The following is a 26198-nucleotide window of genomic DNA, read 5'->3' as shown; positions in this document are numbered from 1 at the left end:
CGCCCGGCTCCTCGGACGGGGCCGCCCCGATGGGACGCCGCGCCCTGGCCCTTGCGCGCCGCTGAGCCGAGCGCCCGCGTCGCCGAGCCCCGCCGCCGCCGAGAGCCGCTGTCCTCCTCGCCCCCCAGGCCGGGAGCCTCATCCGCCCTCCCCGGGAAAGCTGGATTTCCGAGGCTGGAGGCGCCTGGCCGACTGGGTGGGGACCACCATGGGCAACGCGGCCGGCAGCGCGGAGCAGCCCGCGAGCCCCGCAGCGCTGTCCCCCAAGCATCCCGCGGCGCCCAAGCAGCCGATGCCCGCGGCTGGAGAGCTGGAGGAGAGGTTTAACCGGGTCCTGGTGAGTGTGGCCCGCTGTGCGCGGGGCGCGGGCGGGGGGCGGCAGGGGCTCGCCATGCGTCCCCGCCCCCGGGGGCTCAGGTACCGCTTGGAGATCTCCGGCGGCTCGGTGGCGGCCCTTCCAGAGGGTGGGAGTGACAGTGGTTTCTTAAAGAGTGACTTAGCACTCTCCCCCCAAAACTTTCTTCTGCAACCGTCCAGTCTCCCTCCCCAAGATACCCCCTCCCCGAGCGCTTCTGGCTCTAAAGGTCTAAACAAAAATGTCCTGTGCGGAAGTTGGGAGCGCAGCACGCGGGGAGGGGGTCCCGGAGCACCCCCTTCCCCACCGCACGCAGGCCCAGCCACAGGGTGCAAGAGCATCTACTTGTGTCTCAGGGTCACAGACAGAAGGGGTTATATTTTAACCTCCTGGGAGCTGGACGCTGAGTAGAGGTGTTTGGTCCTGATCTGCTGGTGCCTGAGCTTCTGGGAGCTGGGTTGTCAGATTGCGCAGTTGGGGGTGTCTGTGTTTCTCCCTCACTGCATGTCCAGGAGAGCTTGTCTGTAGGTCCTTATCCTGTGCATCCCCTCACACCCGCTGGAGGGATGAAGGTTAGGAAGGGCGGGGTCAGGGTGGGTTGGTCACTCTGTCTTGGGGTGGAGCAGAAGTCTGGAAGCCCCTCTCCCTCACTGTCACCTGCTCCAGGGGACTGGGGGCCTTGGGGACTAGGCCACCGGGGAGGAAGCCATCAACTGAGCCTGGAGGCAGTGGGGACGGATTGGGTGGGTAGGGGCTCCAGAGCGAAGTCAGGGTTCTCTAAGACCTGGTAGAAGAAGGGAGGGGAGATGGCCACTCATTCTCACTTCCCTCTCCCTACGTCAAGCCCGTCCCAGGCTCCTTCTCCGACTAATTGCCTGGTGGCCTCTCTGCTGGCAGCTCCCTTGCCAGATCCTGGGTGACAGGCAAATAAGGCCGTGCTTTTCCCCAGAGGCACTTCCAAGCCCGAGCAGGCTAGCACTGCAGGTCTGAGGGTGGGGGCCCGAGGGAGACGCAGGCAGCAGAGCCACGCAGCCCGGTGGCCCTGTTGATTCTTCGTCTTCTCCATCTCCCTGACATCATTTCCCCTCCCCTGGCCTGCCGTGAGGCCCTACTTGCCAGATCCCCTGTGTGGCCCCTCCTCCCAGTTCCAGGAAGTCTTGTCTGCTGCCCCCTCCCAGGAGAAAGGCTGGGAGGGATTTGAAGGAGCTGTAGGGTGGGGCGGGGTCTGAGCTGTCCACGTGAAGGCACCTTGCTTGATTCGGGGAGAGGGAGGGACGCTGAGGGACACCGCACATCAGGCTAGTCCCCAAATACCCCACCTCTCCACCTGCTTCCCTTGTCCCAAACCCATGGCTTCACAAAGCTGAGCTGAGCGGAGCGAAGGGCGTGGGGGAAGAATGAGCTAGGCGGGGGCCACCTGGGGAGCCTGAGTTGGTGGTGGATCCCTGGACCTTGGCCAGCCTGACTTTCCCCTTAAGTGTGTGTCTATGGATGGGGGGGGGGTGTGGGCTCTCAGGGTGAGGTCCAGGTCCCGGTCATTTCTCTGTTACACACACCTAATGGGGAGGAGATGGGTGAATAATTCAGACCCCTGGAAATTCCAAAAGTCAAGTGGTGAGGTTCTGATGCCTGTGTAGGACTTGACTGCCATGCTTGCGTGTTTTTTGGCCTTAGCTCCGATTGGCTGAGTCTGACACTAAGTGCCACTGGGAGTCCCTGAGAACCAGGGCGTGGAGGGTGAAGGCCCAGAGAGGGGTCCGAAGGTGTCCTGGTGGAGAAAGCAGTGGTGGCTAGGTAGAAATCTAGGGCAGCAGCACCCACTGGGGTTCACCGCCCCCCTCCCCAAGGAACCCCAGTGTGTTTACACTTCCCCCTTCTTCCTGGGGACGGATCAGCCTGTCCCATGTCTTGTATGCACAGAAGGCACCCAACCCAAGGTCACTTGGCTAAGAACCTCGTTGCGCACTCCTCACCGTGCCCTGGGACTATACCCTTGGCCCCTGCCTGAGGCCGGTGGGGGGTGGGGAAGGTGGGGGGGAGATGCAGATTTGGCTAAAACTATAGTCCCAGTGATGGGGATTACAGGGAGTGCCTCCATCTGAGCACTGCCTCCTTGGCCAGAGCTGAGCCCTGTCCTCAATGAATGTCTAAAGAAGAGGGCTTCCCTGGTGGTGCAGTGGTTAAGAATCCGCCTGCCAGTGCTGGGGATATGGGTTTGAGCCCTGGTCCAGGAAGATCCCACATGCCGCTCAGCTAAGCCCGTGCGCCACAACTACTGAGCCTGCGCTCTAGAGCCCGCGAACCACAACTACTGAAGCCTGCGCGCCTAGAGCCCGTGCTCCGCAGCAAGAGAAGCCACCGCGGTGAGAAGCCCGAGCACCCCAGTGAAATGGTAGCCCCCACTCGCCGCAACTAGAGAAAGCCCATGTGCATCAACGAAGACCCAACAGCCAAATACATAAATATAAAATCCTTAAAAAAATTAATAAAAGGAGAAGAACCTCAGACAGTTGAGTGGTGGGCCTCCCACCCCCAGGGATCCCCCATTCTGGAAGGGGGAAGCACAGCCCTCCCCTTGGGATCTAGTCACATGGCCCCAGGGAACCTCTTCCTTTCACTGAAGCTCAGCACTTTCATCCCTGGTGGGGAGTAGGATCCTGAAATCTAAAACCACTCCTTGGCTTCTGGCTGTGGAACTCCTCTTGTGGGTTAGGGGTATCCCGACCGAGGCCCACTGCCAGACAGGAGATGAGGGTGCTGTTCTCCCTTTCTCCCTGGGCAGCCTTTTTCCCATGCAAGAATGGGTGGTGCGAGCTACTTTTCTGAGGAAGCTCTGAGCGAGAGGGGTGCCCTTTGTTAAATGGTGGTGCGGAGGAAGAGCAGGTTGATCCAGGGTTTCCACCTTCTGCCTTAGCAACAGTGGAGGAGTGATGGCTGCCTGCCGCAACGGTGGGAAAACCTGCCCACCGAGCTCCACGCTCTCGCCTCTCCTACACCACGCTGAACGCTGGGTGTCTTCCAGCTTCTTCAGGCCTTCCCCTGCCGGGGTCAGGGTTTGGGGTGGCAGGGCGCTCTTTCCAGGCCTGCCAGAAGTGCCAGGCTTACGGCCTGGCCTAGGACACCCCTGATGTGTCTGGGCAGGGAGGAGCCTGTAACGTAGGGGCAAAGGGATCAAGGGAAGGCGCCGTGATGTGCTGGAGGCCAAGTGATGCTGCCATTCAAGAGGAGAGGAATCGGGCTTCCCTGGTGGCGCAGTGGTTGAGAGTCCGCCTGCCGATGCAGGGGACACGGGTTCGTGCCCCGGTCCGGGAGGATCCCACATGCCGCGGAGCGGCTGGGCCCGTGAGCCATGGCCGCTGAGCCTGCGCGTCCGGAGCCTGTGCTCCGCAACGGGAGAGGCCACAACAGTGAGAGGCCCGCGTACCGCAAAAAAAAACAACAAAAAAAAAACAAGAGGAGAGGAATTTACCTGATGGGGCCTGGCACCCTGGGGTGCCCTTAGCATGTGCCCAGGCTGGTGGGCACTTGTCCAGGCTGTGTGGGGAGGTCAGGGCAGTCCCCGACAGGGTGTGGATGCTGGGAGTCCTGCTTTTCGCTGGACTCCTTCCCTGCTGGGGCTGGGACTGGGGGTTAAAGGCAGAGGTGGGTGTCTCCATTCTGTAGGCTGTGACCGAGGCGCTGCCTCCTCAGGCAGCTCCCTCCTCTGGGGTGGGGCACATGAAGTTTGGCGCACGGAGCTGTGGGTCGCTTAGGCCCTGGGCCTCCCATCTCTGGGGTCTCACATGGAGGATCCCAATGGGGTTGTGGCCCTGTGTCAGAGGCTGGGCTGGGCAGAGGCCGTGGGGTGCCATTCCCAGCAGGCAGCGCTGGCACATGCTGCCCCTGGAAACACAGGGATGCGGTAGGCATGATTCACAGTGACATCTGGGACCAGTTGGCAAAGAGCTGGGGGAGATGGGCAGGAACAGGTGGGGCTGCTCTTGGGGCCACCTCTAAATTTTTCCTGGGAACATGGAGCCCTGGAAGGTGGCTCAGCCCTCCCTGCCTCTGAGAAGGGCAGGGGTCACTCACAGGAAACGCTGAGTAGCTTCCTGGGTTTTGGGGTCATGAAGTTTGGGAGTTGAGTTTTGTCTTTGCCACTTACTACCTGTGTGACCTTGAACAAATTACCCATCTTCTCGGAGCTTCAGTTTTCCTCCTGTGTAAAAAGATAATAAAAATAGTATATGCCAGGGACTTCCCTGGCAGTCCAGTGGTTAACACTCCACACTTCCAATGCAGGGGGCGTGGGTTCCTCCCTGGTTGGGGAGCTAAGATCCCGCAGGCCGTGCAGTGCAGCCCCCAAAAAGAAAAGGGTATATGCCAGCCTGCTAGGATTGTTGAGGAGATTAAACAGAGTGCTTAGCACAATGCCTGACACAGAACAAGTGCTCAGTAAACACTGTCCACTGTGAGGATGGGATGATGTTGAGGCTGATCTGGTCCTCTGCATCTTGGGGCCCTTCAAGGTGAAGGAGCCCAGACCCTGCCTCTTCCCTCCCCCACCTCCGCTTCCAAGACCAACCAAGGGTGCCGTCTTTAGTCTTCAGCCGTCACAGGCCAGGCTGCCCGCCCTGCCATCACGCATGTCAGCCACAGAGGGGCCTAGATGAAAACTGCCTGGTGGCCGGAAACCACGAGAGGGAGGGCCCACCTCTCCTGGTGGGTGGGGCAGCGGTGGCACCAACGGTAGCTGTGTGCACATGGGGAGGGGTGGGGAGGCCTCCACTTCCCTCAGAGAGAGGGTGTGCTGGTGGGGGGGGGTTCCCCAGTGAGTAAGAGCTCGGTGTGGGCAACAACAGGAAACGTAGGGTGCTGGGTGGCAGGAAATGGGGCCGGCTGTTCCTGGTTCCTCAGACAGGCGCGGGGGCCAGGCTGTCTGCAGAAGACCCCTGGGAGGCCAGGACCCATGTTTCTCATTGCTCTGAGCTCTCCTTCTTCCGAGGAAACTGAGTCGTCTTACCAGCTTGCCAGCTAGGTCACCTTGGGCAAGCAGCTTAATGGCTCTGTGCCTCAGTTTCCCATTTGTGAAAAGGGGATTATAATAGATATCTACTTTGTAGGCTTGTCGTAGAGATTTAAATGAGTTAATAGATGGAAAGCCCTTAGCATGGCACCTAGCACGGATTGAATGTTTGGGGGAATATTAATTATTGTCGTTGTCGGTATTCTCCTACCAGCCTGGATTATAAGGGCGGTGCCTGCTGCCCCGGCTCCTACCCTGCTTGCCCTTGTTTCTGCCATGGGGACCCTTCAACCCTGATGGGAGAAGCTGTTAGCTTTTTGGGGTTCTTAGCACCCTAGGGCCGTGTTACCCCACACCCTCCTCTAAGCCTGGGATTGCTTCTAAGAGCCCTAGAAAATCTATATACCAGAATTTTTAAAAGAGGATAACGATTGTTTTTGGAGATGCCCTGAGAGCTCTAAAACCAAGCTTGAAGCCATGTAGAGGTGGGCAGGGGAGATGGATGGGGAAGTGGGGCCGGGGGACAGGACTGTCTTCTGGATCCATCAGGCTGTGGAATGCCTGTGGGGCTGGTCTGAGATGGGCTGGTGCCTAAGTTCAAGGGCATCCTGGGGGTTGAAGGGCTGGGCTTCCCAGGGAGAGGGTGAGCGGGTGGGTTGGGACATAGTCTCAGCTCAAACTAAAAGTGAAACTGGAGGGTGTGCCTGTGTCCACGTGTAGCCGGAGCCCCTTCAGCCTCCAGGGACAGCTGCCCACGTGTCAGTGTTGGGATGGGGGGCGGCCTGCAAGGGACTGGCCTTGGGTGTGCAGAGCTGGAGGCCCTTCTGACACACAGAGTGGGGGCAGGGAAGGAGGGGAATGATCTCCACCCATTCTAATAGGAGGAGCGGGGAAATAGCTCCTTCTCTTGGCCACACCCTGAGAGGTGAACCCCGTCTCCCTCTTCGGAAAGTGTGAGGGGCCGCAGCGTGTGGGAGCTGGAGGCTCAGTTCATTTCTGGCCAAGCCTTGGAGACAGGTCCGCTTCTCCGAATGTTTGCACCAACTTCTGTCCGCCACACAGCCCTCACCTTGGGGTCTTCAGTGGATTCCCCTGACCACCCCCCAACCTGTGACATGCCTCTTCATAGTGGTATGTCCCTGAAGAGTATTATTACGTCAAAACACAGCTTCTAACCTAGGGGCAGGACAGGAATAAAGATGCAGACGTAGAGAATGGACTTGAGGACACGGGGAGGGGGAAGGGTATGCTGGGGCAAAGTGAGAGAGTGGCATGGACATATATATATATATACACTACCAGATGTAAAATCGATAGCTCATGGGAAGCAGCTGCACAGCACAGGGAGATCAGCTCGGTGCTTTGTGTCCACCTAAAGGCGTGAGATAGGGAGGGTGGGAGGGAGATGCAAGAGGGAGGAGATATGGGGATGTATGCATACGTATAGCTGATTCACTTTGTTATATAGCAGAAGCTAACACACCATTGTAAAGCAATTATACTCCAATAAAGATGTTAAAAAAACAAAAACAAACAAACAAAAAAACCCCACACAGCTTCTCACTGAAGTGTTCCCGGGAGCCCTGTGAGTCTGAGGCAGGAGGGAAGTGTGCCCATTTTATGGAGGAGGAAGTTGAGGCTCAAGGAGACAAAGAAGCAGTCAGGCTAGGTGGGCCCAGAGCCTGGGTCCCCTGAATCCTGCTCGGGTTCCTCCACATCACAGCCGCCCCAACCCCTCCCCTCACAGGAGGTGGGTGTCCCCCCCCTCAACCCTCCACCCACACCTGGACTTCCCGGTCCTTCCCTGTCCCATCTGAGGGCCATCAGCCAACCTTCTGCTTGTCTCCCAGTCCCCGGCCCCACGGCGCTGCCTCCTTGCTAAGGGCCCCGAGTCTGGGGGTCTGTCACTGTTTCCAGGATGGCCTCACCCCACTCTGAGTGAGTGGCATTGCTGGTCCCTCTCCTGCTTCCTAGGGTACCCATCTCCTCTGTGGGCACAGCCGAGGAACAGCTGCTAATCAGCGCTCACGCTGTCAGTGCTATTTCTGATTTCCGAGCCTAAATTTAGCCCGTCTGGCAGGCTGGCATGTAGACCCGGGTGCCTGACGAGGCCCAGGTGGGGAAGGGGCAAAGGGGTGCCCTGCCCTCCACCACTGCTGGGACAGGGGCGCTGGCCCAGCAGAGGCCTCCCCCTCCCCAGTAATAACCACAGGCTGAACTGGGGGAGTGGACCTGGGCGCTGGTTCTGGGTTGGCTCAGGGCTCAAAGTCAGCCCGGCTCCCCTCTTACTGGGTTCGTGACCTTGGGCAGGTGACTAAACTAATCTGTGCTGCACCTGTAGGATGGGACTAATAGCAGTGCCAATACTGGTGGTGAGGGTGGAAGGCTGCCATCTGTGAGCAGGGCTGGTAAGCCTTCGGGCAAAGCTGGCACCACAGTTGTCAGAGTCATTATGATGATTAGTTGCTGTCTCTAGAAGTGCCACTGGGGCCATTCCTGGAGCCAGCAAGTCCCCAGGGTGGGTGAGGGCCCAGAAGGACCCATGTCAGGGAGCGGGCGATCTCCTCTAAGGCTCAGCTGCTGAGCCAACCCCCTCACGCCTCTGCGCCCTCCTTCCCCCTCCTTCCCCCGCCACCACCTCCTCCCCCCTGCTGGCTGCGGGTCCAGTTTCCCTGGCATCGCCTGCCTTCTCTCTCTGCTTCCTCCTCCCCCCTCAACCTTGGCCCTCACCCCCACCTCGGCCCTCCCCCACCCTGGGTCTCTGTGGGGTGGGGATGGATCTGGAGGGACCAGGGAGAAAGAGAGAGAGACAGAGACAGAGAATGGCCCCAGGGAGGCCTCCTCCCTGGCCAGGTACATCCTTCTCTGGGCTCCAGGGCCCCTTCCTGGGCAGTCCCTCCCATGGGGCAGGAGCTGTCCTGGCTGTTGGCAGGTTGGGGGAGGGCAGCAGATGAGACCGCAGGCGGTTTCCTCAATCTGGGCTCACTTTCGCAACGGGGTAGAGGAATGACGTATCGCCATGCCCAGCCGGCCCAGGGGAGAGGGCCTGGTGGATGGGCAGTTTCACCTCTCAAGTGGGGCCCCGGCCGAAAAGCTTGGGCAACCGGGGCAGAGGGTACCAAGCTTCCTGTTGTCTGGGGCCGACCTAAGGCAGTGATTTTCGGGGTGAGGTCTGGCCAGAGCCCCCGAATTAGGCCTAGCGCCCGGGAGAGGAAGCTGGCCGAGAAGTCTTGGGTGGGTGTGGCCCCTTCTCTGCTCCAGCTGTGGCCACCTCTCAGGGCCATGTGACTGTGGATGTGTAGTCTGAGCCATCAGAACTAGTGACAGGGGCCTCTTCGACCCTGGGCTGGGGCTCCCTGGGGCTCCCACATCCCCAGTACGGACTAAGCTCCTTGAGGGCCAGAACTGTCTTTTGGAGCCTGGCATATAGTAGACCCTCAATAAACCTGGGGTTTACTGAATGGGGGTGAACTGGCATCATCTGCTGGTTCTTTTAGGTAGACACGCCAAGTCCTGGGGGTCCAGGGAGCTCCTAGTGCTGGAGGCACCTGGTGATTCCATAGCACCAGGTGGGACGCTAAGCCTGTCCTGTGGGGAGAAGTTTGGCAGGCACGTTGTACCCTTGTCATCTGTGGCTGGGGGAGGAGGACCCAGGCAGAGCAGTGCTGACCTTTCTTAGCTCTTGAGGGGAGTCCCAGCCTGGGTCACCAGCACCACAGACCCAGCGTGCCGGCTGCTCTCCCTGGTTCCTGTAACTGGGTGACCCTCCCCTGGAATCCACCTGGACCCTGCAGCCACCGTGCACCGGCTTGGAACTCCCTGCCCATCTGACCTCACCTCCCTCGGTCTGTCCCGAAGTGACCAAGTGGGAGGGGGCCGGAGAGGGACGGGGGCTGCTGGCTGCTGTCCTTGCAGAGGCTTTGTGGTGTTTGTGAGACACTGGTGCCCTGGGCTGGGACCACATACACGTGTTGTTTGGTGGCATGTGGGAATGGGGCACAGTCCATGCCTGGCCACACTTGGGCCTGGCCAGAGATGGGTCCCTGTTAGCTTCCCATGCAAATGGGAGAAGAGATGGTACCCCCTTATCACATGTGGGGAAACGAGCCCAGCGGTGCCTGAGGTCCCAGGAAGTTAGGCTGCGAACCCACGCTCCTGCCTCCACGCCAGTTGTGCCGGGGGGGCGATTTAGAGGTGACAGAGCCCAGGCCCTGGAGTCAGGCAGACTTGGATTCAAATCCCAGTGTCACTTTCCAGCTGTTGGGCCTTCGGAAAGGTGCTCCATCTCTGGGCTTCGGTGGTGTTCTCGTTGGCTAATTCTACTTATTTCCAGGGGTGAGGTGGTGACGGGACTCATATGAATCACAGGCCTCCTAGGGAGTTGGCCTCTAGTGGGTTCCCTGCAAATGCCCGTGCTCCTCTGCCCATCGTGTTAGGGCCCCAGACTCCGCATCTTCATCTTGTCGTCTTCCTCCCCAGAACTGCATGAACTTGCCCCCGGACAAGGCCCAGCTGCTGAGCCAGTATGACAACGAGAAGAAGTGGGAGCTCATCTGTGACCAGGTGGGCGCAGGCCCATTCCGTCATCGGGGTGCCCTGCCCTGGCCAGGCCGGGGCTGGCAGGAGAGGGGACACTGCCACGCTGCCGCAGGGCCAAGACCCTGCCCAGAGGCCAGCGTAGCATCTGGGGAGGGTGCTGAGGGCATATGCAGGACTCTGGAATCCCCCTCTCTTGGGCCCGGGCCTCCCCAGGGACCTTATGAGTCACGAGCAGGGCTGGGTCTGCCCTCTGAACAGCCGGCAGGGGCTGGTCCAGGGTACTGGCCAGTGCGGCTGGGGCCGTGTCCCCATCCTGCTTGCTGAGCTTCCCGGGGCAGCCCCTGTCCACCCTCCAGCTCTGGGCTGGGGAAGAGAGGGGGAGCCCTAGGGCTGGGTATCTTCCCCACGGGAGGCGGGGAGGAGGGTCAGGCATTCCTGTCCTCCTTTGACCTTGGATCCAGAGGAGCTGCAGTCAACCAAGCAGTTCCCCAAGTCAGCCAGCTCCCAAGCGGCAGAGCAGGGACTGGAGGCCCCGTCTCCCGGTTCTCAGCCGCCGCCTGGACTTGCCACCTTCGTGGCTCTCTCGGCTGCCCCAGCCCCTCAGCTGTGGGGCTGCTGTCCTTGGTAGCAGGCAGGACCCCTGCTGTGGCAGGGCGGGGCCTGGCTGCCACAGTGATTCAGAGGGGGAGGGAGGCGGGCCTGTGGCCCTGGAGGCTGCGGGTGGGGATTTGGGGAGCAGGGAGCCTCTCCTGGGAGCCGGGGCTGGGCCTTCGGCCTCTGCTAATGGACCAGGATGGGATGAGCTGGCAGGGCAGGAGTCTGGGGGGTGAGGGCAGGGCTATGGGGAGAGGGTGGGGAGCTGCCTCCGGAGGCTTTGGGGCTGGGGTAGGGGTCCCTGCCCCTTGGCCTGGCATCTCAGGTTGGGCTCACAGAGGCCTGGGAGAAGTGGGAGGTTGAGGGGGGTGGCTGGGCGTATCTGAGGGGTCTGGACTGGGAAGGGTGGGAGCTCCTTTGGGTGGAGGGCCTCTAGTGGGGCCCCTGCCTCTTGTGTGAGTGACTCCTGGAGCCCTGGATGGGGTGGGGGAGTTAAGGATTGTTTTGTTGAGCACAGGTCACGTGCTCGCGTGTGCGCACGCGCGTGCGCGCGCGCGTGCACACACACAGGTGAATGGGACGACTGGGGCGGAGCCCTGTGGGAGGGGCCCCCATCCTGCTAGGAGCTGGGCACTTCATAAGCCCTTCCAGAGTGTTCTTCCTCCTGGTACTCCCACTTCTGGGCTGGGATGTGGCCCAGGGAGGGCACAGGGCTGGGAGGGTGCCACTCACTGGCTTGCCTGAGTCTCCCCCTCCAGGGTGGGGTGTATAGTAGGACTGACCCCTCCACACTCCATCCAGGCTGTTCTAGGCTTGTGGCCATAGACCAAGGGACGGCCTGGCCGGGGACTGGGGTCTTTTCAAGCGGCAGGCGGAATGTTTGGGTTTATGCCTTTGGTATTCAGGGGGGGTCTTAAGGCAGCCTGGGACCTTGGGTCAGAGCTGAGAAAGGGACTCTGGGACAAGGGCTGGCCATTTGCCCCGGGGTGGCCCTGGCTGGTCCCTTGTACATCCTATTCCATCTCCGCAGGAGCGGTTTCAAGTCAAGAACCCCCCTGAAGCCTATATCCAGAAGCTGAAGAGCTACCTGGAAATTGGTGGGGTCAGCCGAAAGGTAGCAGCAGATTGGATGTCCAACTTAGGGGTATTTGTCTCCCCCTTTTCTCTGTCCCTTTCCCCCTGCACTTTCCAAGCTCTGGGCAGCTGGAGTAACTGTGTGTATAGACTTTTCTGCAGGCTTGTGTGGGTACATGGACGAGTGTGTGTGGGTATTCACAGGGGACTGAGAGTGCCCTGGGTGTGCACTTTCACGGGTTCCTCTGCAGCTCCTATTTGTACTCAGATGTGTACATTTGTGTGTACTTGTGTAGTGTGTGTGCATGTGTGCACACTGTGTGCCCAGGCATGGATGTGCGTGTGTGTATTATGTACTTCCTTTTGTGTCCACATATGGATGTATGTGTATCCTTGAGTCTTTGTATAGGGGTGTGTGTGTGTACCCCGTATGTCTGTGTGTGGATATGTGAGTGTCTTATGTCTGTGTACCCACTGTACTTGTGTATGGATACGCACGTGTGTGTGTACCCAGGGTGTTCATGTTTGGATGTGTGTGTACCCTTTGTCCTCACATACGGGTGTGTGTGTGTGCACGTGCGCATTTTATGTCTGTGTCTAGAGACGTGTGTGCCTCTTTCGTGTCTGTGCGCGGCCACGGTGCGCACCCTGTGTGTCTGTATAGGGGGGTGTACGTGTGGCCTGAGTATGCTTATTCCGCTGGGCTGGTGTGTGGAGGTGGTGGAGACAGCTGAGTGTGAAAGGCCAGCTGTCGGGGTGGGCAGGCACTGTGGGATGAGGCCTGGGCTCCACCCACCAGACTCCCCTGTTCTTGGCTCCCAGTTTAAGAGGAGAGTCCAGGAGTCCACCCAGGTGCTCCGGGAGTTGGAGACCTCCCTGAGGACCAATCACATTGGGTGAGCAAGGGCTCAGATTTCCCTGGGGAGGTCAGGGGAGGGGGAGAGCTCTGCCAGCAGGCAGCCCCTGGGTTCCCCTTGTTATCCCCCCATCCCCCCCACAGGCTGTGCCTATGGGCCCCCTCCAGGCTGGGTGTCCTCTCTTGCCCACCCTCTGCCTGCCCCTTGAGGCATGGCTGGGCCGTGGGTCCTGCCCGAGGCCTCTGGCATCATCCCCTGGCGTCACTGGGTCTTCCGAGGCCAGGGCTGGTTGCTGTCTTCCTGGGAAAGGGCAGCCCAGGGGCCCTTGCTATGCCCGTTCTGTGCCAACGCTGGGCAGGACCTCCTTCCTGGGCGGCACTCAGGGAGCCCTGTGCCCTGCAGGTGGGTGCAGGAGTTCCTCAACGAGGAGAACCGTGGCCTGGACGTGCTGCTCGAGTACCTGGCCTTCGTGCAGTGCTCGGTCACGTAAGCCTGGCCCTGCCCTGGTGCCCACCCCCAGAGTCCGTGCCTTCCTGCGCCTCGCCCACTCCTCAGGCCGCTTCCAGGCAACTTAGCCTGGGTCCACCCTGGAGCCCTGCAGTTGGCTTGAGCAAGGCCCCTTCCTGATGGCCTGCCATGGACGGGGAGGGAGGTGGCCTGCGGTGGCCAGCTGGGACCTGCTAGGCCCAGCACAGCGCCAAGAACACAGACTTCTCCTCCCGCCCCCAGTCTCTCCTGCAGATCTGTCTCTCCCTGGGTTCCCCCCACCCCCTCTGAAGTGCCCTGCAGTGTTGGCCTCCATCCCCAGTCTAACCCCCGCAGATACTACATGGAGAGCACAGACAATGGGGCCCCGGGCTCCGAGAAGAGCAAGCCGCTGGAGCAGTCAGTGGAAGACCTCAGCAAGGGCCCGCCCTCATCCCTGCAGCCACAGCCCAGGAGCCGCCACCTGACCATCAAGTATGTGGGCCCCCTGGCAGGGTGGCAGGTGGCGGGGTGAATGGAGAATTCACCCCTGGACGGCTGTACCCAGCCTGCTCCACCAGGGCCCTGGGGGTGGGGGGAGGGGTAGCCTGGCATCGGGGATCAGAGTAAGGGCCTCACCCAGGGCTCGGGAGATGTGTGTGTTAAGAAGCCTCTGGGGTGCACCTGGAGGCTGGAACCTCAGTGGGGTCTGAGGTAAGGGGGGGTTTCGGGGTCGGTGGGACCCCTTTTGTATCATCTAACCCCCTGTTTTCTCCCATGCGGACTCCAGATGCCCCCCTTCTCCCCGGTACGTACGTAGCCGCCTAGGGGCAGGTGCATGCCTGGTCAGCTTCCAGGGTGGTGGTGGGGTTGGGTGAGGTGTTCAACTCAGGTGACACCCCTGGATTCAGCTGCTTCGGATACGTCAGCCCACTCTAGCTTATGACATCCTGCTGGGAGGTGGGGAGAGGGAAGGAGATGGCCCTGGAGCCTCATGTGGACCCCAGGTACCTTCCTTCCCACTGTGGGTCTAGGAAACCAACTTCATCTTAAGCTCCGAACTCTCACAATATATTTCTTTGTTCATTCATTCATTCATTCATTCAACAAACATTTTTTTTAGCTTTTACTATGTACCAGGCAAGGTGGTAGATTCTCAGGTGACAGATTACCCTGCCCTTGGGAGCCTTCCATCTAGTAGGAGACAGTGTGTGACAGGTTGTCATGGAAGTATGACTGGGAACTCTGAGTAGGGAGGTGGCCACTGCCTGGGGCATCAGGAAGGCCTTCCCAGAAGAGATGACACTGGAACTGTGTCTTGCAGATGGATACAGGCTTTAGAAGCAGTGGTGGGAACAGGGAAGGGCATTCCAGGGAGAAGGAACAGCACAAGCAAAGACTCAGAGGCACGTTTGAGCAATGCCGGGAAAAGGGAGATGTGGCGGGAAGAGCGAGGAGTGGGGCCTCCCAGTACTGACTGGCGGTTCTGCGACAATGGAGAAAATCATGTTTCTTTTAGCAAAGAATCAGCAAAACCATTCATAGAGCACTTACTCTGTTCCAGGCACTGTTCTAAGCTCATTTCATAGTCCCAACAACCCTATCAGGAAGGTACTGTTATCACCATTCCTATTTTACAAAAGAGGAAACTGAGGCCCGGGGAGATTAAGTAACATGCATGCCTAGTAATCAGTGAGCTGGGATTTGACCCACGGCAGTCTGAGTTGTCCAGATGCAAGGTAAACTCACGTGGCTGTGAGCGCCACCTTGTGGAGAGCATTTTCATGGCCGTTCACAAGCTTTGGCGGTCTTTTCCCTCTATAAGCTCTCCATCCCCACAATACAGCATCTTTTTTTTTTTTTTTTTGCGGTACGCGGGCCTCTCACTGTTGTGGCCTCTCCCGTTGCGGAGCACAGGCTCCGGACGCGCAGGCTCAGCGGCCATGGCTCACGGGCCCAGCCGCTCCGCGGCATGTGGGATCTTCCCGGACCGGGGCACGAACCCGTGTCCCCTGCATCGGCAGGCGGACTCGCAACCACTGCGCCACCAGGGAAGCCCCAGCAACTCTTCTTAATACCAAGTCGCTGTTAGGGGGTCTTTGCTTCCCTGACCCCCGCCTCTTTACCTCCCCCCGGGAAATGCCAGGCCCCAGACCTAAGAACTGAGAAAGACTTCCGGCCCTCAGCTGGCCTCTTTGGTTGGGTGGACGGGAAGCAGAAGATTCCAGATGTGCCCCCTCTTACTCCAGTGGCCATCTGAGTGGTGGGGGGAATAGGAAGCTGGGTTTGGGACTCTGACCCCTGCTTCCTCCTCCCCACCTGCCCAGGCTGACCCCGGCCCATAGCAGGAAGGCCCTGAGGAATTCCCGCATCATCAGCCAGAAGGATGACGTCCACATCTGCATCATGTGTCTGCGTGCCATCATGAACTACCAGGTTGGTCAGTGGGCCCGGGGCATTGACACTGACTGTCCTCCCTGGGAGCTGCATAAGGTGCTGAGGTTCTGGGACCAACTGTCCCCCACCCTGTCCACACTGGAGAACCCTGGGGATCTGGGCTGTTAGTTCAGGGTCTTGAGGCTGATGAGTCTTGAGGGGAAGCCCAGATTTCTGCACCTTCCTGGTCAGGTCCCCTAGAATACCCTGGACATGGCTGGGGGCATGGATATGCCTCACGTGGGGACTTAGGCACTTAGGCACCCCACTAAGAAAGGCTGCACACCAGGGAGAGCAGCCTCTGGGTTATTTCATTTGGAGGGGTAATTGGTGAAGCTGGTCCCCCCTCACTCAGCTGGCCTTAAAGGACTCACTTTGTCCAGGGTACTGAGTCTTGACACTGGCTTTTGAGCAAACGTATTTATTTATTTATTATTTTTAAAAAATTAATTAATTAATTAATTATTGGCTGCGTTGGGTCTTTGTTGCTGCATGCGGGCTTTCTCTAGTTGTGGCGAGCGGGGCTACTCTTCGTTGCAGTGCGTGGGCTTCTCACTGCGGTGGTTTCTCTTGTTGCGGAGCACGGGTTCTAGGTGCGCGGGCTTCAGTAGTTGTGGCGCGCAGGCTCAGTGGGCTCTGGAGCTCAGGCTCAGTAGCTGTGGCACACGGGCTTAGTTGCTCTGCGGCGTGTGGGATCTTCCCGGACCGAGGATCACACCCGTGTCCCCTGCATTGGCAGGCGGATTCTTAACCACTGCGCCACCAGGGAAGTCCCAGACAAAGGTATTTAAAAAGAGGGACCAGGCTTTGGCTGCCACCCAAGAGGTCGTGGTTGGATATAAAGAACTTCCTGGGAATTCCCTGGTGGTCCAGTGGTTAGGACTCCACGCTCTCACTGCCGGGGCCCTGGGTTCGCGCAGCCAAAAATAAATAAATAAGTAAAGAACCCTGGGGGGTCTGCCTGGAGGAGCTGACCTCTCCTTTCTCCCCAGTCTGGCTTCAGCCTCGTCATGAACCACCCAGCCTGTGTCAATGAGATTGCTCTGAGCCTCAACAACAAGAACCCTAGGTGATTTCCAGGCCCCTAACCTTTCTCCATGTCTAGATTCTCCTCCTACTTCACCCCTTGCCTACTCTGTCCCCTCAGTTCTCAGGACCACTACCCAGGCTCATTCCCACCCCATCAGCTCCCCTGTCCTCCCCCCCTAGCCAGGCCCACATCCACCTTTGCTGCGGGGCCTGCCTGTTTGCAAGGGACAGCCTGCCTCTTCTCTCCCCAGAACCAAGGCTCTGGTGCTGGAGCTGCTGGCGGCAGTGTGCCTGGTTCGGGGAGGACACGATATCATCCTTTCCGCCTTTGACAACTTCAAGGAGGTACTGGAGCCCCCACCCAAACATGTACTTGCCCTCTAGTGTTGCTTGGAGCCCTGTTGCTGGCAATTGTGGCTTCTGCTGGGGGCAGCTAGGGATGCTGGGTGTATTTGGGGAGTTTCCTCATCTGAAGGGAAGGTACAGGGTCACGCAGGGGCACTGCCTGGGGCGACAGGGACAACTATGGGGATCTGTTGAACCTCTGCCCAAACTGGCCTTGATCCATACATCTCGGAGTTGCTGACTCTGGTTAACAGGCTCGCAAGAAGTAACTGCATGAGAATATGATGCATAAGGCAGCATAGGATCAATGCATTCCTTTAATGAATATTTATCAAGGGCCTACTATGTGTCAGGCACAGAGTGGGCACTTGGGATACATTAGTGAACAAAAGAAACAAAGAAGGCAGTGGAAGACAGATAATCAGCGATATAATAAATAAGCAAATTACACAGTCTATGAAGAAATCATAAATGCTCTGGGGAAAAAAGTCAGGGAAGCTGTCAGGGGTGGGGGAACTGGCTGCCACGTGGTTAGGAAGCCTCACTGAGAAGGTAAGGTTTGAGCAATGTTGTGAGGGAAGTGAGGGATTGATGTGGTGGCTGTCTTGAGTAAGAGCACATCAGGCAGGTGGAACAGCAGGTGCAAAGGCCCTGAGGTAGGAATGTGCCAGGACACCAGTGTGGCCAGAATGGGTCAGTGCTGGGGAGGGCTGTGAGAGATCAAGAGGGAATTGAGGTTTTGAGCAGAAGAGTGACATGGCCTGACTTAGATTTAACTTGAGAGGCGCTCACAGAGGCATAAAGGGGGCAGCTGGAAGATTAGCTTAGGAGGTGTGTCACTGGGACCTCAGTGACAGCCATTCCTCCTACCCAGGTATGTGGGGAGCAGCACCGCTTTGAAAAGCTGATGGAATATTTCCGGAATGAGGACAGCAACATTGACTTCATGGTGAGCTCAGGAGCCCAGCCTGGGCCAGGTCACCCTCGGGTGCCAGGAGCAGTTAGGAGCCTGGGTATCTGGGATCTGGGCTCAGCTCCTGCAGATATGTGGACTGAGTGGTTGGTGGGGGAGGGGCGGATGTCAGTGAGGGGGAAGCTGGGAGGAGGGGACGTGGGAGAAATATGGGTGGGACGAAGCTGGATTAGTGGGGTGAGACATGTGGCAAGGGTGGGGGACTTGGGGTTAAACGGGGGTGGTGGAAGTCACTGAGAACCCCCCCACCAAGAGGATCATAGACCTGCTCACTGCCCCGCCTCCCAGGTGGCCTGCATGCAATTCATCAACATTGTGGTACATTCAGTGGAGAACATGAACTTCCGCGTCTTCCTGCAATATGAGTTCACCCACCTGGGCCTGGACCTGTACTTGGAGGTGAGCCCTGCACTCCCCCCCAGACTTAATCACTTGCTTGCTGCAGGGTATGGCTCAGTGGTTAGCACAGGTGCCGGGGTCAGGCAGACCTGGGTTCAAAGTTCAAATCCTGACTCTGCCACCACTTCCTAGCTCTTGTGACCTTAGATAGGTCTCTTCTCTCTAAGCCTCACTTTCCCCATCTGTAAGATAGGAGAATCATAGAAATAATAAAGACTGTAAATGTATAGAGTGGTGCCTGCCGCAAAATAGGCACTCAGACCATGGAGCTGTTGTTGCAGGTGCTAGAACAGGCTCTAGGTGGCCCTCGGTCTGGCTCTGGGAGCACCAGACTCAGAGAGGCACAAAATGGGGAGCACGGAGATATTGGGCCAAAGCAGGAGCTGGCTCATGCTGTATGGGTCTGGGTCATGGGGGAGTTCCTTGCTCTGGGGAAGATGGGCACAGGGCTTGGTACTTCGTGGCTCAGCCTGAGCAGAGAAGTTGTAGCTTTCTTCTGATTTCTTTGTGAGGCGTCCCAGAGGAGCAGGGCCTTTGGGATTGGATTTTTGAAAGCCAGGATCAACAAAAGGTGAAAAGCAGGCTAGGGTGTTATGTCCATTCAATGGAATATTATTCAGCCACGAAAAGGAGCAAAGTAGTGAAACATGGTAGAACGTGGATGGGCCTTGAAAAGCTACACATTATGCTATTATGCTCAGTGAAAGAAGCCAGACACAAAGGCCACATATTGTATGATTCCTTTATACGAAATGTCTGGAATAGGTAAGTCCATAGAGACAGAAAGACTGGTGGTTGCCAGGGGCTGGGAGAGGAGAGGATGGGGAGTGACTGCTAACAGGTACAGGGTTTCTTTTGGGGGTGATGAAAATGTTCTGAAATTAGATAGTGGTGATGGTTTGCACAACCTTGTGAATATACTAAAAACTACTGAATTGTATGCTTTAAAATAGTGAATTTTATGGTATATGAATTATATCTCAATAAAAAATAAAGAAACAAAAGTGGGCTAGGGCTCAGGCCCCTTTGTCTGGGCTCTGGTGGTGATGGGGGGTACTGGAAAGATCCCTCACACCAGGCCTCAACCTGAACCTTCCATCTGGGGACAGAGGCTTCGGCTCACGGAGAGTGACAAGCTGCAGGTGCAGATTCAGGCCTACTTGGACAACGTTTTTGATGTGGGCGCGCTGCTGGAGGACACTGAGACCAAGAATGCTGTGCTGGAGCACGTAGAAGAGCTGCAGGAGCAGGTGGCCCTGGTGAGAGCTGCTCCTGAACTTGGCCCAGCACAGAGTAGGCCCACAGAGCCCCACACAGATATCAGGCACTGGTTCTAGGTGTGAGCTGGGGCCCCCTGAGTTTCACCTGAATCCTTTGGGTGCCTTTCTGAATGAATGAATTGTTCATTGAGCTCCTCCACTGGGCTGGACCTCTGAGGAAGGCAGGTCTCCTCCTCTCCAGGTGCTTGGACCCCAGGCCCTGGTTTGGGTGGAATTGGGTGCCTGGGGCCCCTGCCAGCTCAGTCTCCACTCCAGCTCCCTCCCTCATCAGTGGTGCCTTGGTTTCCCCTCCTGAGAGCACTTCAGTGCTCTCAGGACCTCACCTACTTGGGTTCAAGTGCCAGGCTCGGCTGACCCGCGGCACCCCAGGGCTAAGCACGCCCGGAAGCCTCCCCTAGCCCTCCAGGCAGGCATGCCTGGTGCCGCCCCCTCGGTGCCCATGCCAGTGCCCGGCTGCGGGTGGGAGCTCACCATGTGCTGGTGCCACAGCTGACAGAGCGGCTTCGGGATGCGGAGAACGAATCCATGACCAATATCGCAGAACTGGAAAAGCAGCTAAGCCAGGCCCGAAAGGAGTTGGAGACACTGCGGGTGAGGTTGGGGGGACGGGGGGTTGGGGGGTGGGTGGGCCGGGCCAGGGGTGGGACGGACTCCCAAGAACAGACCATTTGGGGCTTCTAGGCTTGACACCTCCCTCCACCCCGGCAAGAAAATGGGGGCTCTGTGCCAGGCTTGCCGGTGGTTACTAACCCCCTACCGGGGGCTCGCAGGAGCGCTTCAGCGAATCGACCCCCATGGGCACCTCCAGACGTCCCTCTGAGCCTGAGAAAGTGCCTGCCCCTGCCTCGGCGCGGCCCTCAGCGCTAGAGCTGAAGGTGGAGGAGCTGGAGGAAAAGGGGTTGATCCGTATCCTGAGGGGGCCCGGGGATGCCGTCTCCATCGAGATCCTCCCGGTCGCTGTGGCAACTCCTAGCGGCAGCGATGCCCCGACTCCGAGGGTGCCCACCGGCTCCCCCAGCCCAGGTATGCAGGGGCTTCAAGCCGGGTGGGGTAGGAATGGCGGAACCGGGACCTGCATGAGGAGCCTGGGGACATCTCAGGTGGGGAGAGGTGGGAGGCGTAGGTTTGGATTGTGGGCGTGGCTCAGGCAGGTGAGGGTGGGTCGCAATGAGCCCAGTGCGCATGTGTAGGGCGGAGGGGCGGAGACACGACCCCTCAACCTAAGAAATTGACACGCCCTTCTCCCCGCCCCCTCCCCGCTTCTCGCTGGGCTCAGAACTCCCACCTGCAGCAGAGCCGGTTCCCGGAGCAGCAACCCCCCCACCGCCGCCGCCGCCGCCGCCGCCCCCACTACCTGGTCTCCCCTCCCAGCAGGAAGCCACGCCCCTGGCGCCCCCACTGGCCCCGCCCCTCCCAGGCAGTCCGGAGCCCCCGCCCCCGCCGCCGCTGCCGGGAGACCAGCAGCCCCCACCCCCGCCGCCACCGCTGCCTCCCGGCGCTGAAGGGCCGCCGGTGCCTCCACCGCCCCCACCGCCTCCGGGAGGTCCCTCTGCTGCTCTTGGAGGGCCTGGCTCAGAGATGGGCCCGGGTGAGTAGACTGCCCAGGGCATGGGGACGAGGCGAGGGTGCGGTGGGGGGTACTCTGGCTTCAGTATCCTCCAGGACCCTCTGTCTGTGGACCTCCTACTGCCTCCAGTCTGCTCTGTCTGTCCTTACTGGGCCAGGGCCCAGGTTCCTTCCAGCCATGGCACCTACTACTGCCCCAGTGACCACTCCCTCTCTGTCCCAGGAATGAAGGCCAAGAAACCCATCCAGACCAAGTTCAGAATGCCACTCTTAAACTGGGTGGCCCTGAAACCCGATCAGATCACAGGCACTGTCTTCACTGAGCTCAATGACGAGAAGGTGCTGCAGGTGAGTGGTCCTGCCTTGCTGCCAGTGTGGGCACCAGAGGAGGGGGGGACCTGCCTGGATCATGCTGGGCACTGGGGGTGGTCACCTCCTCTACCCCATTTTATGGAGGACATGGAGGCCCAAGACTGGGGGTTAAGCCAAACTGGACTAGTGCATCTCGTAGGCCGTGTGTCCTGACTCCCTTGGAGGCTTTCCCTCCATCCCTGCAGAGGGGCTCATCCCTCCCCTAAGTCTGGCCTCTCTCCTCCTTTCAGGCCCCTCTCCCACCACCTTCCCACAGACAGCCAGGGCCTCAGCCCTTCTAATTACACTTTTCAGTTTTCCAAAAGGGTTGTGTTCTGTTGCCTCCAGGCCATTGCTCATGCTGTTCCTCTGCCTGGAATGCCCTTCCCTTTCCTCTTTTTAACTCTGGCCAATTTGGCTCTTCCTTCAGCTGAAGCGGCTTGGAGTCTGGGTCCCCTGGATGGGGTGCTGTTCCTGCCCCTCCTTAGTGCTCCATGTGCTTTCCCTGTATCCCCCATCAAGGTGCATGGTCAGGCTGGGTACTGGTTTGTTTCTCTGCTGGTGGCCTGGTCAGGGCTGGATAGGTGGCTCTAGCACCAAGCACGGCGCACAGCCAGGAACGCACCAGCCCCCGGCCCCGCCCAGCCCCACCTCCTCTTTCTACACCCTCAGGAGCTGGACATGAGTGACTTTGAGCAGCAGTTCAAAACTAAGTCCCAAGGCCCCAGTGTAGACCTTAGTGCCCTCAAGAGTAAGGCAGCCCAGAAGGCCCCCAGCAAAGCCACGCTCATCGAGGCCAACCGGGCCAAGAACCTGGCCATCACCCTGCGCAAGGGCAACCTGGGGGCGGACCGCATCTGCCAGGCCATCGAGACGTGAGTACCTCTGCCCCACGCTTATAGGCAGCGCAGCCCCTCTGCTAGGCCGGGGTTGTTAGGCAGATAGTAAAAGAGCCCCAACTATGGAACAGAGTCCATCAAGTTTCATACCAATGCTGGTCGGAGAGTAGGGCAGGGAACTGTGTTCCCATTTTCAGGTGAAGAAAAACTGAGGTCATACTGTGAGTCCATGCCCGGATGGAGATGTTCCTTTTGCCTTCTTGCCTCCTTACACTCAGGCCCAGGCATTTACAGCTTGGACGCCGCCACTGATGTATGATTGGGACTCTGGGCTTCCTAGCTCCCAGCTTCCCTTGACTGTTATCTCTTATTCTCTGAAGCTGTTGGCAATAGCAAATAGTTAAGTTCATTTATTCAATCAAGTAATGGGGTAGGAGTGGTCCTGCTCTCAAGAACTGGTGAGTGTGGAGTGATACCAGCCCCTCCCCTCACAGGTACGACCTACAGACCCTTGGCCTGGACTTCCTGGAGTTGCTGACCCGCTTCCTGCCCACAGAGTATGAACATAGCCTCATCGCCCGTTTCGAGCGGGAGCAGCGACCTATAGAGGAGCTGTCAGAGGAGGACCGTTTCATGCTGCGCTTCAGCCGCATCCCCCGCCTGCCCGAGCGCATGAACACACTCACGTTCCTGGGAAACTTCCCAGACACTGCCCAGCTGCTCATGCCGGTGTGCGCGGGCTGGCAGGGCGATGCGGCCTGGGCTGGGACTGGGGAGGAGGCAGCTTGCAGCCTGGTCTCCAAGAGGGCATCTGGGAGTACTTGAGCCTCCTACGGGCTTCCCCGAACTCCCGCCCCAACTTACCATGCCTCCCCCATCCCACCCCCAGCAACTGAATGCCATCATTGCAGCCTCAATGTCCATCAAGTCCTCGGACAAACTCCGCCAGATCCTGGAGGTGAGAGCCTAGGGCAAGGGTCTAGGAGGCGGGGCCCACCCATGATACCTTGCCTGTTCTGGGCTGTGTGAGAGGGAGACCCAGGCCCTGCCCTGAGTCCCTGGGATGCAACAACTATAAGGTTCCCACTTCTAACATCCAGGCTCAGAAGGGCAAAGCTAAGGTGGGGATGGGGGCCATGTTACAACAGCGCACCTCATACCCTTCCTGAGGGTTCATTAGCAGAGCATCGTGTTGTCGGGGAACCAATAGATATGGCTGTGAGGGAGGCGGTGACCCCACAGCCTTGGAGGAGGTGTTGGCAGCACAGTTTTGGGTAAGGATAGCAGGTGACAAAATTGGGTGTGCCATGGTGTTGGCTGTGCACGTGTGTCAGACACGCATATACATGCGTCGTGGACCTGAGGCATCCACGCAGGAGTTCGGTAGGCCCTGAGTGCAGGGCTTGCTCTTTACCACCTTTTCTTCCTGTGCAATTTATACTTTAGGGGGTTTCCTCAGCCCCAGCACCTGGCTGAGCTCCCCTCGCCACCCCCACCCCGCCTCTTGCAGATCGTCCTGGCTTTCGGCAACTACATGAACAGCAGCAAGCGTGGAGCAGCCTATGGCTTCCGGCTCCAGAGTCTGGATGCGGTGAGGGGGGGCATGGGGTCCCCTGGCCGGGGGGGCTGGGGGATGGCTGGTGGCCTGGGGCTTACAGCAGGTCTTCACTGCAGCTGCTGGAGATGAAGTCGACTGACCGCAAGCAGACACTGCTGCACTACCTGGTGAAGGTCATTGCTGAGAAGTACCCACAGCTCACAGGTTTCCACAGCGACCTGCACTTTCTGGACAAGGCAGGCTCAGGTATGGGTGGGGGGAGGGGCTCAGCCCTGGGGACGGATACAGGTTGGGAGAAAGCAACAGGACCACGGGAGGTAACTGGACGGGAATGCTGCCTCTCTGATTCCCTGCTTCTCTACTGGCCCACCTCCCACTCAGTGTCCCTGGACAGTGTGCTGGCCGACGTGCGCTCCCTGCAGCGAGGCCTGGAGTTGACCCAGCGGGAGTTTGTACGGCAGGATGACTGCGCGGTGCTCAAGGAGTTCCTGAGGGCCAACTCGCCCATCATGGATAAGCTGCTGGCAGACAGCAAGACGGCTCAGGTGGGCTGGGGCTGACCCGGCCCGGGAGGTGGGGAAGCTGGGGTGGGGGGTGAAGGACTACCTAGGTGGGGTTGTGTAGCCAAGGTCTGGAGCGCTGTGACCACAGCAGGGACGCCTTGGGGGGATGGGGCAGGAGGGAGCAGCCATCTGCCTGGAGGAGGAGAGATGAAGTGGCCAGTGTCTTAAGGGGGTACAGAGCAGTGGTCAGGCTCCGAGGGGTCTGTGCTGGTGGGGCTGACAGGCTGTGCCCGCAGGAAGCCTACGAGTCTGTGGTGGAGTACTTCGGAGAGAACCCCAAGACCACGTCCCCCTCCATCTTCTTTTCCTTCTTCAGTCGCTTCATCAAAGCCTATAAGGTGTGTGTGTTTGGTGGGCAGGCTGGGACCCCTGCAGGGCATTGCAGCCTCTCCACATGGGCAGTGGGAGTGGTAGGGGTTACTTCTGCTGGGGGGTGGAATAAGGGAAGGGAGGACTCCCCTTACGCAGACCCGCCTTGGCCCCTCAGAAAGCCGAGCAGGAGGTGGAACAGTGGAAGAAAGCAGCAGCTGCCCAGGAGGCAGACACCGACACCCCGGTGAAAGGGGAGGCCCCAGCACCCAAGGTAGGCGGCTGCCCCTGAGCTTGGTACTAGGATCCAGTGATGCTTGGTATCCTCACCCCAAAGATCTGGCCCTCCTGCACACCCTTATTTTTATGGACTGACCCTGCCCAAGGCCAGGATGCCCCAGTAGCCTGGGGTGGAAATGGGTTCCTTTTCCTCAAGCCAGCTCCTCTTACCGTGGGGGACCAGGCAGATGGTCTAGGGTTTAGTGGCACAGGGGGGAAGGGGACCCTGGAGTTGGAGCTATATACCCTCGCCCTCCCCCCCAGTCCCCACCCAAGATCCGGCGGCAACAGATGGACCTCATCTCTGAGCTGAAACGGAAGCAGCAGAAGGAGCCACTCATCTATGAGAGTGACCGTGATGGGGCCATTGAAGATATCATCACAGGTGAGGACTTGGTGGGGCCTGTCCCGTCCTTGGTCTGGCCTATGCTTTCCTCCATCCGCCGCCCAACCCTGGGGGTCTGGCTGCCTCACTGCCTCTTTGCTACTTTTCTGTCTTTTTTTCCTTTTCCCTTTCTCTCCCCTCCTCCCTTTCCAACCCTCAGTGCTCAAGACGGTGCCCTTCACTGCTCGCACCGGCAAGAGGACGTCCAGGCTCCTCTGTGAGGCCAGCCTGGGAGAGGAGATCCCCCTCTAGCCCCCAGGTACCCAGCGGCCTGGCCTCTGATCCCAGTGGCTGCCCACAGCCCTGGGGGCCCTTGGGGGGACTGAGTCATGCTGCCTTCCCCTGGACCATGCATGGCTGGGCTGTGTTGGAGGGAGGTCTGATAAACAAACAGGCTCCTTCCCACGTGCAGACAACCTGTGTCCCTAGAGGGGTGAGGCCTGTGCCCTGGAGTGGTGTCCCAACCCTGGGCAGACTCCGAAAAGGTAAATGTCTCTCCTCTCCGCCTCCAGGTCTGCGGAACCAGCCATACATCCGCGCAGACACAGGTCGTCGCAGCGCTCGTCGGCGCCCCCCCGGACCCCCCCTTCAGGTCACCTCCGACCTCTCGCTGTAGCCACTATTTCTGCAGATGGACTGGGAGGCTGCGGGGGGGCAGGGAGGGTGGCAAGCCAGGACTCAAGGAAGGTGGTCCTCAGCTCTGCTGGGCGGGGCAGTCTCCTCCGCCGAGGTCCCCGACCATTCGCCCACCTCAGATAGGCGGTTGCACCCTCATCTGGCCACTGGGGGCAGCATCTCTGGCCCCTCCCCACAAATGCTGCTTGCAGCACCCCTCTTCCCCCAGTAGCCATACTTAGCCTCAGCCGGAGCCTGGCCTGTAACTTATAAAGTGCAACCTCGCGCCCCCTCCACCCCCCACCCCGCCCCAACTCCGGGGACTCCCCGTGGACCTTATTTTTATACAAGATTAATAAAGACGTTTGCAAAAGATCCGCGT

General features: G+C 59.0%; 1 protein-coding gene across 5 annotated transcripts; it reads left to right on the top strand.

The window, feature by feature from the left end:
* Positions 1-26171, top strand: FMNL1 (formin like 1). Of its 5 annotated transcripts, XM_081218860.1 has the most exons (27): positions 1-337; positions 9840-9923; positions 11524-11637; positions 12390-12463; positions 12827-12910; positions 13247-13384; positions 15217-15325; positions 16318-16394; positions 16606-16699; positions 17574-17648; positions 17961-18071; positions 19181-19330; positions 19841-19942; positions 20122-20374; positions 20628-20939; positions 21141-21265; positions 21941-22143; positions 22602-22836; positions 22997-23065; positions 23618-23698; positions 23782-23911; positions 24047-24210; positions 24465-24566; positions 24716-24811; positions 25081-25201; positions 25362-25460; positions 25714-25811. In XM_081218860.1, the coding sequence occupies exons 1-26, from the start codon at positions 209-211 to the stop codon at positions 25451-25453; spliced, it is 3324 nt and encodes a 1107-aa protein (XP_081074986.1). In that variant the 5' UTR covers positions 1-208; the 3' UTR covers positions 25454-25460; positions 25714-25811. The 5 variants fall into 5 exon arrangements, with proteins under 5 accessions (XP_081074986.1, XP_081074987.1, XP_081074985.1 ...); XM_081218861.1 differs by lacking the exon at positions 25362-25460 and having other exon boundaries at positions 11524-11607; positions 25714-26171; XM_081218859.1 differs by lacking the exon at positions 25362-25460 and having other exon boundaries at positions 25714-26171.
* Positions 26172-26198: the final 27 nt, after the last annotated feature.

The sequence above is a fragment of the Mesoplodon bidens genome (genome assembly GCF_964165515.1).
Source record: "Mesoplodon bidens genome assembly, chromosome: 19".
NCBI lineage: Eukaryota > Metazoa > Chordata > Mammalia > Artiodactyla > Ziphiidae > Mesoplodon > Mesoplodon bidens.
Note: the sequence above shows the minus strand (reverse complement) of the source record. Positions and strands in the feature narration are given on the sequence as shown.

Coding starts and splice junctions, on each gene's coding strand:
- FMNL1 (XM_081218857.1), top strand. CDS start 11,898: ATGGATGTGCGTGTGTGTATTATGTACTTCCTTTTGTGTCCACATATG. Junction 22,144..22,601: donor ATCTGCCAGGCCATCGAGAC/GTGAGTACCTCT, acceptor CTCCCCTCACAG/GTACGACCTACAGACCCTTG. Junction 23,912..24,046: donor TCTGGACAAGGCAGGCTCAG/GTATGGGTGGGG, acceptor CCTCCCACTCAG/TGTCCCTGGACAGTGTGCTG.